Genomic DNA, 12,843 nt, shown 5'->3' with positions numbered 1-12,843 from the left:
CCACTTGTCTGCTGTGTGACCTTGGTCAAGTCACTTCACTTCTCTGGGCCTCAGTTACCTCATCTTTAAAATGGGGATTAAAGCTGTGACCCCCACCCCCACCCCCCATGTGGGATATGGACTGCATCCAACATCTATCTATCTATCCCAGCACTTAGTACAGTGCCTGGCAGAAATGCTTAACAAATACCATTAAAAAAACCCCACAAAAAAACCTTAATGCTGATATAAGCCCCAGGGTGAGAATGGTTGAGGGTTGGTGGGACCCAGACTTTCATTTTCAAAATGAGGATGGAATAAAATGCTATGGTTTTTAAGTTGTACTGCGGGCCTGGGACTCGGAAGGACCTTGGTTCTAATCCTGGCTCTGCTGCTTGTCTGCTGTGTGACTTTGGGCAAGTTACTTAACTCTGCTGTGCCTCAGCTACCTCATCTGTAAAATGGGGAGTAAGACTGTGAGCCCCACATGGGACATGGACTGTGTCCAACCTGATTAGCTTGAATCTACCCCAGCGCTTAGTACAGTGCCTGGCACACAGTAAGTGCTTAATAAATGCCACTATTATTGACCTCCTGATTGACCATTAATCAAAGACCCCTAATTAATGGTCACTTCTTTTACCCAGTGGAGTAATTTCTCAGGCTTACAGATTGGGGTATAGGAATTTCCCCTCTGCTCCAAAGGCAGCCAGTTACTTGCTCATTACCAATATCTGATCACCATCCCCATAATGAGAATTATCCAAAAGTAACCATGTGGCACAGCTCCTTGTGGGCAGGGATCACATCTACCAACTAATTATTATATTGTACTTTCCCAGCGCTTAGTACAGTGCCTTGCCTTGCACACAGTAAGCGCTCAATAAATACCATTGATTGAATGAGTCAAATTAGTCCCAGCCTTTGCAAACCGAAACAGAGAACCGTCACATAAGAACGAACAATGTATGGTGTTGAACTGGTCTGCCCTCCGGATTGGATTCAAACATGAAGTTGGAAGACTTCTCTGCCTTTTAACTTGACGCTTTAGTCCCCTGGCTGAGGTAAGTGGAGCTTACCCCCAGAGGTCAGTCGGGTCTGAGCATCTGCAGTTTAACTGTGGAGAAGTTTGATCTTCTTGGGCTCAGACACACCAGCGTAGGTGTCCAACGGGCTTTTGTCAGAAGTGATCTGAAAATTCAGGATGAAGAGATCCTTGCCTGTGCTTGATCTGAGAATGGTCGTGTGCCCCCATAACTCCTCAGACTGAAATTCGTATTAACAGGGCTTTTCCAAAATGTTCTCTGAGCTTCTCATGGGTTTGAAGTGGATGTGGAAGCTTCAGCTGCTTTAAGAAATGACTGGGAATTTGGCTTAGATGTGGGGGTGTAGTCTGAAGAATTTGATATTTGCAAAATGAAAAAAGAATCCTGGCTTCTAGTTGTCTGCCTTTTTCAAAATTGTGTGTTTTTTGCAGCTCACCTTTCGCTGAAAGGGGGAAACCCAGTTTGCACACTGGGAGCCCAGAATGGCCATTATGTTTCCTGATGCACCAACTGCCTAAATTTACCCTCCACTTTCTTTTTTTCCAGTGCACAGCAGAGAAACACCCAAATGAATAAGAAAAGAGCCATCCCAAATCAGGTACTGGAGACCAACCCCCTCCTCACCCAGCTTGTGTGTGTGTGTGTGTGTGTGTGTGTGTGTGTGTGTGTTTAGAATAGGGCACAACTTTTCCAAATGCCCAAGGTGAATAGATGCCTTGAAATGGAAAACACTATAACCAGGGTGTAGAACCTCAAAGCTACCTCACAGAAAGTGGATGTCTGAATATATGATTTCCTACGAGGTTGCCGGTGGGATTTCACATTGTTAAAAATGTTGAAGCGTATACAATGTCAGGAGCATCTGGAAAACTCTGAGAGCAGCTAGCTAAAATGCTAGTCTGAGGGAGCATGTTTATTCGTGAGAATGCCACTGCCTTTGTAAGGGTTGATCTGTCCGTTCAGTGGTTTGAAAATGGGTGTTACTATCCTGTACATGTCTTAGAGCCAGTTCTCTGGAAAATGGAAGTTAATACTGGGAACCAGTTGTAGCTGGAGTCTTGTAGGTTGGTTTTTTTTTTAAAAGAAAATAATGAATAAATAAGTGAATTCTGCAGTTGTCCCATCATTCTTATCTGGGGACTGCTTCTTAAATTTGCATGTTTAAGAATAAGTTTGGGAAATGTAACCATTGCATGAGTTTTATGCTTGCCATAGGTAATACATATGTTGTTGCTTTTTTGTTTGGAAAGATTGTAATGAATTAAACATTAACGCTGTGAATATAATTAATAGCATGTCATTTTTTTTTCTTTTGCTGTTTTTCTGGTCTTCCTCTTCCGTTTTCTGTGCTTCCTGCTTCTCCTTTGTTACCTTGTTTCTTTTCTTTGATTTTTCTCATCCTGCTTTTCCTACATTTACCCACCACCCTAACTTTGCGATCCTAAAGGGTGAGATACTGGTAAGTACCTACCTAGAGTGTTAGTAAATCTTAGACCTAGTGATGGAGACCCCCTGCCAAAAAAAAAATAGCCTAACAGAAACGTTGCCTCTTGTTTTGATGTGGATTGAGTACACTTATTGCATTAAAGCAACCTACGTTAGCACAGAAACTCTACAATTAATTAATCATATTTATTGAGCCCGTTGTTGGGTAGGGACCGTCTCTATATGTTGCCGATTTGTACTTCCCAAGAGCTTCGTACAGTGCTCTGCACACAGTAAGTGCTCAATAAATATGATTGAATGACTGAATTGAGTGCTTATTTTATGCAGAACAGTGTACTAAGCACATGGGAGTAAAAGAGACTAGGTAGACATGATCTGTGTCCCCCAAAAAGCTTATAGACTAGAAGGGGGGACAGACGTGAAAATAAATTGCAGCTGGATATGTATGGAAGTGCTGTGTCATAAAAAAAAATCAAACTGCTTAAGGGGTACAAACCCAAATGTATAGGTGATACAGAAAGGAGGGTAAATGGGGGAAGTGTGGATGGAGTCAGGGAAAGCTTATTGGAGGAGGTGAGATTTTTAGGAGGGCGTTGACAATGGGGAGAGTGGTGGCCTTTTGGATAGGAAGAGGGAGGGAAAGCGAAGGGTCTGCGGCAAGAAAGAGAAGATTGAGTAGACTGGTGTTAGAGAAGTGAAGTGGGTGAGTTGGATTGTAGTAGGAGATCAGTGAAGTAAGTTAGGAAGGGAAGGATCGACTGAGTCTTGTTAAGTGCCTGGTACAATAGTGAGGCCACTGGGAGTGCTTAGTAAATATTCATTCATCGAAAGCTCCCCAGGCTAGTGCTTTTTAAAGTCCACTGGAGTGTGAAGAGCTTGCCCTCCACCCATTCATCTTATCTTTCACACTTCAAAATTTGTACCCTAGGAAGGCAAATTTTCCTAGGTGTGCTCTTAACTAGAGGAGCCAGTGCCTGCATATCCTCTTACCCGGATTCAAATAAAAATGCTGAGAGCAAATTGTTAGCTCCATGTCACACTGTGGGGGTGAATTCTCATTCACATGCCAGCATGAACTATTTAGAGCATTAGAATTGGGCGAATGAAATTCAGAACCCAGCAAGAGTAATGAATTGGTATCCTCAAATGATTGAGCAGTTAGACCTGCTTTTCCTATAACAAATTAAAATATTCTGGTTTTTTTCCATTCTTCCTATAATATCTGGGCTCTTCACTCAGTTCCCATCTCCTCAGCTTTCCCTTCCCCTTAGACAGGGGAACAGTTTAGTTCTGATCTGGTCTGCTGTCTGCCAGGAGGAGCCCTAGAGATCTTCCTGCTAAGTGTACTCAGTTCTGAAAACCCGAGGTCTGCGTTTCTCATTCAATAATGGTGAGAGCTATAAACTCCCCCCCTCCAAAATGCCTTCCAGGGTGGAGAGCTGACTTCTGTGGAAACAGAGTTGAGAAATCCTCATTGAATGAGCAAGAAAATGGAAACTGCCCATTTTTAAGACTTGAAAAAAGTTGAGGGGCCGGGAACAAGACTCCCGGTAGGGCCACAGCAAAGAGCTGGAGGCCAGGTGATGGTGTTGATCTCAGGAAGGGAAAGAGTTCATTTCCGGGGTGGCCATGTTGCAAGAGGAAATTAGCACCAATTGGGAAAAGGAGGCTGGCTTGACAGCTAGTCCCATGGCATCTTGGAAGGCTTGTTAAGCGATTGAGCCATCGGGATCCACGGGAGGGATTCCCAGTCAAAGCTGAAAGGGATGTGGAGAGGATCTGGTGGGATAAACCAAGACCAGTTTAGCCTAGTTCGATCCCTCCACCTCTATTCTGTTCAGGGGGCGGGGGAAAAAAAATCACCCACTGTTGCAGCCCAAGACTCGTTTCTCTGTCAGTTTTTCCCGTCTCAGTCCACATCACCTTCCCTCCCAATTGGGGAGGAGACAGACAAGCTCCCCTTGGGATTATGTTGATGGGTTTCGCCCCTTCCCAGAGGCTACCCTGGATTTTTCTCACACCGGTTTTAGTGGCTTCCATTTTCCTGTCCACTCAAAACGGCTTTTCTCCCTTCTCAGCCTGTGCCAGAACCTTTTTAAGCACTATTTGTTGCCTTTGTGTCTCAGAGCCCTTAGGATCTCCTTGAGGCTGCAGTCTCCATCACTGGTTGGGAGGCTGAAGATGTGGATTGGGGTATGGTGATGGGAAGGTGGCGAGCCCTGACAATTGAGCAGAGGTTGGCAGGTGCTGGGCTGCTTCAGGCAAGTGTATGTGCGAAGAGCGGCAAACAAGGAAAAGTTCAGCGCCGCTGCACCGTAATCATCGTGCAGGGGAAGTGCTCGAGGTCCCCAGGATAACGTCTGTCCTTCCCAGTCCCAGGAATGGCTGGTGACTGGCCTTCTCTCCAACGTCCATTTACGCTCAGCCTGCTTTTTTCCCCCCTAGCTTAACTGAACGTTCCCTTACCGCTCCACCCTGCCATGCTCTAGCTGTTGTCATCTCACAGGCCCGGTGCGAGCCCAGGTGTAGCCCCTTAGCTGCTGTATCAGCCGAAGGATTTCCAAGTAAACGTTCCCTCCTGAGCTGCCTGGCCTCTACAGTGGATCTGAAGAGCCTGGAGCTAAGCCTCAGCCCCTGGCTGGGGGCGGGAGGGGCATTCCCAAAGTGGCAGTGGCAAAGACACGCTCTTGTCCTCCTCTGTGGCTAAGCATCAGTGGCTCTCGTACTCAACTGTGTTCTGATTTTGCTGTCATGCTTGCCCTTGCTTCCCGCCTCCTGCCTCTCTTCCTATCACAACTAAATTTTTTTTTTTATCGTGCTTCTGGTGCAAATTTGGACTAACCAGGGGTGCGCTCGGCCCTCCGATCCCATACGTCTACAACGACCTCCCCAACCCTTAATGTACGCGTTCCCGTCTGAATTTTCAGAGCTCCTTCTCTCCGCCAGGCAAGCTTGTCTGAGTTCAGTTCCTCTGGACGTAGCGGCCTGCAGGCAGCCAGTGCTTGCGCATTCGTGTCTAACCCACTTGTTGTTTCGCGTGGGCTTCTACAAGGGTATCGGGAACATTCGAGTAGTCTAGCCGCCCAGTTGGGGGGAAGAGGTTGGAGATAAAGCCGCAGAAGGACCCAGCGTCCCCTTGAGTACTAACGAGCCAAACTTGAAACTGAGCTGACTCGGGAGGCCCCTCTAAGAGGGATCCCCGTTGGCAGCCCTTCTCATTGGGCAAGTCCCTTCACTTCTCTGGGCCTGTTACCTCATCTGAGAAGCAGCATGGCTCAGTGGAAAGAGCCCGGGCTTTGGAGTCAGAGGTCATGGGTTCAAATCCCGGCTCCGCCAACTGTGAGCTGTGTGACTTTGGGCGAGTCACTTTACTTCTCTGGCCTCAGTGACCTCATCTGTAAAATGAGGATGAAGACTGTGAGCCCCATGTGGGACAACCTGGTCACCTTGTAACCTCCCCAGCGCTTAGAACAGTGCTTTGCACATAGTAAGAGCTTGATAAATGCCGTTATTATTATTTAAAATGGGATTGAGACTGTGAGCCCCACATGGGATAGGGGCTGTGTCCAACCTGAGTTGCTCAGCGCTTAGTACAGTGCCCGGCACATAGTAAGCGCTTAACAGATGCCATTATTATTATTATCATTATATCAGGAAATTGGAAAGAACTCAGCCTAGAAGCCTGGGGAGGATCCTACCGGGGCCAGAGCAAAAGTTCCCAGTTGTAGCCTTTGTCCTTGTGTGCTTGCATTTCCCAACAAAGCAGTCCAATAGCTGTAGATAACCGGGCTTCTACTGGCTCATATCAGCTGCTGAGGAATGTACTGTGTGCTTTCCTGTTGACACCTGTCTGCTACTTACCCAGTGGAGTGATACTAATAGGCACACTGCATTCATGAGCAGTAACCATGGGCGCTGGGTGATCTCCTGATTCCACTTTGAGGGGTTTCCAGCAGTTCAGGAGGCCAGTAGGGCTATAAAGGTTTTAAGGGATTGGGTTCTTTGCTTGGTGCGGGGCAGGGATAGCTCAAGTGGAGGTGAACTTTCCATTCACGCATGAGCAATTGGCTTTCCGCTCTTATGTACTGTATGCGCCTGATGGAAACACAGCAGCCCCGACTGTGTCTTATGGCTCCTGAACTATTTTTTACCACTGATAGTTTACGGGAGTGATTCCTCCTGGACATAGAAGGCATATTGGAAAAAACCTGAGAGTCCTCCTTTTAACGTGGTGGTGGATTTACTACCCTCGCAAGAGATGAGCCCTCTTGGCTCCAAGGGCCGGAGACGGGGCTGTAAGAACCACCTGTCTTGCTGGGTATTGGGGCTCTGGAGAGGAGGTTCAGCTCGTCTTTTCTCCGCCACGTAACTGTGGTGATGCGGCCAGGAAGCAACTGCCTCCTCCAGTTGGGGTGAGGGATTTGGGAGCCAGCAGGAGCGGCGACCGATCACAAATCCTAGGGAGAAAAAGCCCAGATGGGCTAGCTTCATGCCCTTGGTCACAGTTGGGGTCCACGTAAAAGCGTGAGATTGTTTGTTTGTCATATCCATGAAGCAGCATCTCCCTCTGGAAAGTAAAGTGCCTTCTGCTGGCTGAGTAATTTACCTGTGCTGCATTGGAGAACACTCAAATGAAGCCCATCGTTTAATGGCTACCGGAAATCCACTTGCAGTAGAGAGCAGAAAGGGCAGGAACTCTGTGTGTGGATGTGAAGCTCGGTTCCTTCAGCAGCCTGTTTTGTGTGGTCCCTGGGATTCTGGAACAAACTGAACAATTTTGCCCCACCCCCACCCCAGCCTATTTTGCATAACTTTGTGGAAAGCCCCTTGGATCCTGGGTTACTTTCACTTGGAGATGTGGAAAACCCCCAGTAAGGTGGAGCGGGCATTGTACTGACCCTTTCAGAAGTAAAGAGCTAGGACAGCACCCACTTGCTTCCGGCACACAAGTTCTAAAACCCTCCCTCTGCTGAGCGGTTACGTCTCAGCCCCTCAGCCAGGTGTGATGAAGAGGGAAGGAAATAGCTACCTGCTCCTCTGGGGGTGAATAATTTGGTAGGCTAGTCCCTGGGTAGCTCAGAGTGTCTGAAACTTACACATTGGATTGTTTTTTGTTTTTGTTTTTTTCCTTCCCCTAATTTCCTGCATTAGTGGGAAGTTGGCCCTCTGCTCAGCTCTTGAACTGACAGCTAAAAGGGGTTTGATTATTTTTTTTTTCCTTTGGGTGTTATCGGGGAAAAGAGCAAGGGACTGGGATAACCCCCACCCACGTCCGACCCTGAACTAGAAACACAAATCCAGGGTCTCTTTCTACGAGCGCAATGCTTACTGTGTCCTGCTAGGTGAAAGGTTGCTCTTAAGCCAGCTTGACAAGTCAGCTTCAGTCTGTGGCAGTCTCAAAAATCGAGGCGAATCCTGTTGTCTCCTTTGTGTTGCCCGTTTGCCCCGTGATCCCCGGCCTGGCTTCTTAGATGACTAGGTTCCGTGGGGCCTCTCGGTCGCTTTGCGTTTCCCGATGGACATTTTTCCCTCCTCCCTCTGGGTACCGCATGTCACACTGCCTAGTGCCTGGGTGTGGCCAAAGTTAACTGTGCTTCCAGCTGCCCAGGTAGGCTGCTGGAATGGCTGAAGCCAGTGGGACCCGGGTATTAGAAAACGCAGGGTTGAACCACGGCTGATAAAGTGGCTTCGGTTTCTGCGTTCTTTTCCGACGCCGCTGGGCACCCGGCTTGCTGACCCCAAGTCAGTGTCTCTAGCGAGGGAATGGCTGCTCTCTGATATTACCAGATACGGGCCGGGCAGGATAACCTAGTGACCAGCGGTATATATTGAATGAATCTGAAGCCAACCTTGGGGTCTGTTTTACTTCTGCAAGGTTATGGCAATCCTGGAATAGGTAGTTATTCTTGAGCAGAGGCTTCTGAGTGCTCTGTTTCACCCTAACATTCCCTTAATGCTACATAGCAGGTATTCCTGACCTCCAAGTATTTCATAGTGGGGCATACAGTGCCATAATCTGTTTCTCCAAATGGGCTTTTTTTTTTAATCATTGAAAGGAAGAGCGCCTTGGTTCTGGCTAACCTGGAAGTCTTTTGAGGTGCTTTTGATTACAGCAGCGGTGGAAGGCTGGGGGAATTTTGCTCACTGCCTTTTTGTCGTCCTTTTCTTCCGCTGGGATGGGAAATGCTATTTCCTCAAAAAGTTGGTGCTGGGGATTCAAGGAGTTTTTTGGGTTTTTTTTTTTTTCCTCTCTCATTTTGGTGGGGGTAAGGTTTTGACCGGTCCTTCTGCCATGCTGGGAAAGCAAGTCTGAAAGTTGTGTGTCGGGCATTAGTGTGGACTCTACAGTGTTTAATCTCCTCCAGGTGATCCGGAGAGGTTGGCTGACCATCAACAACATCAGCTTGATGAAAGGAGGCTCCAAAGAATATTGGTTTGTCCTGACAGCGGAGTCTTTGTCGTGGTACAAGGATGAAGAGGTATGTGGTCGATTAAAACAGCAAAAATCCTTTGTGTATACACTGGAAACTCAAGGGGAAATCTCTCCTCAGGCTAAAATGTTAGATCAGGCCTTACTTGGGTCAGGTCCAAATGGGATCTTTGATATGGTGCCCAGCTTGATGCCTGCTTTCTTTTGAATGGACATATATGTTACTCCATTATTCCCTTCCTATCCCTGGGTTCTCCCAAGGGCTACCAGTCCCACTCTGGAGGTGGCCTGGCAGGTTGGGAACAGGAAGAAACTCCAACCCCAAGTACTAAGCTGTCTTGATGACCGTGTTTCTTAAAGGCTGGAATCTCTTCATTATCTGGGGACTTCCATCCCTGCACAGCAAAACACCCAGGGAAAGTTGGGGAAACAGGAGTAGGTCATCCAGACCTGAGTCAGTCGTATTTATTTAAGCACTTACTCTGTGCTAAGAGCTGGGGTAGATGATCAGACCCAATCCCCATCTGACAAGAACTCACCACCTAAAGGATAGCGACAGCATACATTTTATCCCCACTTTACAGATGAGGAAACTGAGGCCCAGAGAGGTTGGGACTTGTCCGGAGTCACACACGGCAAGCTAGTGACAGAGCTGGAACTAGAACCCAGGTCGCCTGATAACTTAGAGTTAAGTCAAATCAGAAGGGCCAGAGTTCCTGAAGAGGTGGGACAGGCGGTGAAGAGCGATTGTGATCCCAGCTGCTGAAAATCTCCCTCCAGAGCTCTGACGTACTATTTCAAAATCTGCCAGAGTTGGGGTGTGGCTCTAGTGATTAGAGAGACGGTTCCCAAAGGGGAAGTTTAAGAGGAACAGGGAACCTGAGGCCAATCTGCCCTTTGCCCATGAACCTGGTTTAGTGATTTGACCCCTAACTTCACTCCAGGGTTGGGCAAGGTTGTCCCTTGCTGGCTGGAAGGAGATAAGCTTAGGCAGATGCCAACAGTAATTCCATGTATTCACCCCAACTAATTCTCTCCTTACCTTAGAACTGCAGGGGCCTCAGGGAGGCAGAATGAAGCTCAGAACTACTCTATAAAGTGGCCCTCAAAATAATGCTTTTGGATTTTTCACTTTTTGCTCCCCCAGATCGTAACCCAGTGTGGTTTCTGGTGCATCGGCAGCCCGAATTCTAATTGAAATTGTAACTTTCTAAGGATGGAATGGGAAATGTAGCAGTCTTTGACTTTACAAAGTATTGTTCATTTTAACTCAAAGCCTGCAGGAGGCTTGTTCTTTCGTCTCTTGTTCAAAAGCATGAAGACTTAAGCCTCTTCTCTAATCCAAGGGGGTGGGAGTGGAAAGAGGAGCAGATACTACCCATTGGGCTGCTCCTAAGTCAGCAAATTGAGCTTAGATTTTTCATTCCCAAGCAAGCCCCCTAAGTCTTGTGAGTCTCCAGCTGGCTGTTGTTGGGCGATGCGGAAGTGCTCAGAGAGAGCCCAGTCTGGCCCCTGTGATGTGGGTAAATGAGAACCAGCCGGGACTGTGTGAATGAAGCTCTGTTTTCTCCAGACATAAAGCCAGCAGGAATATTTTGGCTATGAGGGGAAAAAGAAAGACTATTTCTTACAAAGTAGCTTCTGATGCAATTCAGTTTGCTTTCTGCGTAAATATCCATTTTATGTATATACACACACACACACACACACACACACACACTTAGTAGTGCTTTTTCACCCAGATATTTGATGGAGAGCATGATGAAAGAACAATCGAGAAGGTTGTGGGGTTTTTTTAATAGCTTTTTTTTAATGGTATTTTAAAAAAAGGCACTGTACTAAGCACTGGGCTAATCAGGTTGGCCACAGTCCATGTCCCACATGGGGCTCACTGTCTCAATCCCTATTTTACAGCTGAGGTAACTGAGGCACTGAGAAGTGAAATGAGTTGCCCGCACTCACACAGCAGCCAAGTGGCGGAGCCAGGATTAGAACCCAGGTCCTTTGGCTCCGACCCATCCTCTATCCACTAGACCACACTACTGCTTCTGTGTGAGCTTTTTTTCCCCCTCTTCCCCCTCCTGCCCCTCCAAAAATGTGACCTTCCTTCCTGCCCCCTTTCAGTTGTGATTATAACAGAATTAGAAGAGGCCATAGACTCATTCTTCTTGAGCTGCTTAAAATTAAACTGGGTTGAATAGTCTCTGTCTCCACCCGCCCAAATAATTTTCCAACCCAAACGCTGCCCGAGTTGGTTTAGGGTAAATCTTTGGGGGAAGGGTTTTGGGAATTTGACAAAGAGGGAGAGGGGGAGAGAAGTTGATATAACTTTTTTTCGGTACTCACCTAGGGGCATCCTTGGTCTCCAGCTTACCTGTGTCTGTCTGGCAGTTCTTGTCTAGCTGTGATCCCAGGCCCAGCCTAACCAATGTGCATACTACTGTACCCCTTCAGATATTCTGAATACTGGGCCGACTAGGAAGGAGTTTAGCCGGGAAGCCTCTGGAAGCCACCCACTCTGCAACTTGCTTGTTGGGGGCAGCAAGGGATTGAGGAGGAGAGGGGTAGGGGTTTTTATGTTAAAGCTTATTTTACAAGAAGGGGAATTGCCATCCCACGAAAGAATCTGCTTTGTCTCTTCTGACGTGGCAAGGCTGCGGTGGCGTCCAGGTTGGAAAAAAAAGTTTGTTTTTCAGGAGGGGGAACGACGGGAGAGGGAGGGTTTCGGTTCGTGGCCTCGATACTGGGGAAAAAAAACCCCAAAAGCTACGTCACTTTTGGGACCCTGGGGAGGGTTTATATGTGCGTGCAGCAGCTGAAGACAAAGCCCTGCTTTAGTGTGGGGCTGAATGCTAAGTAATTCCAGATGTTGTATTTCATGGAGGCAGATCTGGCCTGTATTTCAGTTGGGTGGCCTCTCAGGAAGTAGTGGGTCTGATCATGTCAAAGCTGACCATTGGATTAAGTGGGAATCAATCAATCGTACCTATCGAGCGTTTATTCTGTGCAGAACTAATGGGAGTCCCTTGTGCCCCTCCCTGAAGTTACCTGGGCAGTTGGGCTGAAGTGGGCAGGGAGGAAGGGGAGACGGAGAGCACAAGCAAGTATTGAATCCCTATCTGACAAATGAGGAAACTGAGGCCCAGAGAAATGAAGCGACTTGCCCGAGCAGAGATTAGAACTCAGATCTCCTGACTCCCATTAGCTGTGCTCATCCGTCATTATTCAAGTAGTGGTTTGGACAGGTCTGGATAAGGAGCACAGCAGTTGGTTCCCAGCAGTTTTCAGCTATTGACATTGCAAATGGCATTAATTAAGGCCTCGGCCTACCATGGGAGCCACATCTGGAGGATCTTCGCCTTCCCCGGCCTCTGCCTTCACGAGATCTCCTTGAAGAGTTGAAGGTCAGCCTACTCGAGTCATTCCGGCTTTCCACCAGACTGCACTGTGACCCGTGGCAAGTGAAGCCAAAAGTCTTCCACGGAATTTAGGGACGAGGGGCCTCAGTCTGGCGAGGCGTAGCTTCTCAGTTCATTTTATTGCAGGAGTTGGCTTGGGTACCAGCTGGAAACCCTTGGCCCGCCAGCCAAGTGGTTGAATCGACATAGAGAAGCAGTGTGGCTTAGTGGAAGGAGCACAGGCTTGGGAGTCAGAGGTTGTGGGTTATAATTCCGGCTCTGACGCTTGTCAGCTGTGGGACTTTGGGCAAGTCACTTAACTTCTCTGTGCCTCAGTTACCTCATCTGGAAAATGGGGATTAAGACTGTGACCCCTACATGGGACAACCTGATCACCTTGTGTCTATCCCAGTGCTTAGAACAGTGCTTGGCAAGTAGTAAGCGCTTGAGAGTACCATCATTATTATCCCCGTACTTACCATGTGCCCTGGGGAAGCTGCCAGTACCTTATCTTTGTGAGTGTGGGGAGGTGGGGGGGAGGGAT

General features: G+C 47.8%; 1 protein-coding gene across 7 annotated transcripts in view; it reads left to right on the top strand.

Moving 5' to 3' along the window:
- DNM2 (dynamin 2) overlaps positions 1 to 12,843 on the top strand; it is a 75,770-nt gene that overhangs the window by 43,934 nt on the left and 18,993 nt on the right. For 5 of the 7 annotated variants that reach the window (XM_038770559.1, XM_038770552.1, XM_038770553.1 and 2 more), the window contains exons 13-15: positions 1,572 to 1,623; positions 2,473 to 2,484; positions 8,837 to 8,950. In XM_038770559.1, coding sequence (XP_038626487.1) covers positions 1,572 to 1,623; positions 2,473 to 2,484; positions 8,837 to 8,950 — 178 coding nt within the window. The remainder of the gene's footprint in view (positions 1 to 1,571; positions 1,624 to 2,472; positions 2,485 to 8,836; positions 8,951 to 12,843) is intronic. The other 2 variants (XM_038770558.1, XM_038770557.1) reach the window with 1 other exon arrangement.

The sequence above is a fragment of the Tachyglossus aculeatus genome, chromosome X2 (genome assembly GCF_015852505.1).
Source record: "Tachyglossus aculeatus isolate mTacAcu1 chromosome X2, mTacAcu1.pri, whole genome shotgun sequence".
In the NCBI taxonomy this organism is placed as follows: domain Eukaryota; kingdom Metazoa; phylum Chordata; class Mammalia; order Monotremata; family Tachyglossidae; genus Tachyglossus; species Tachyglossus aculeatus.
This window is presented reverse-complemented; position numbering and strand designations above follow the sequence as displayed.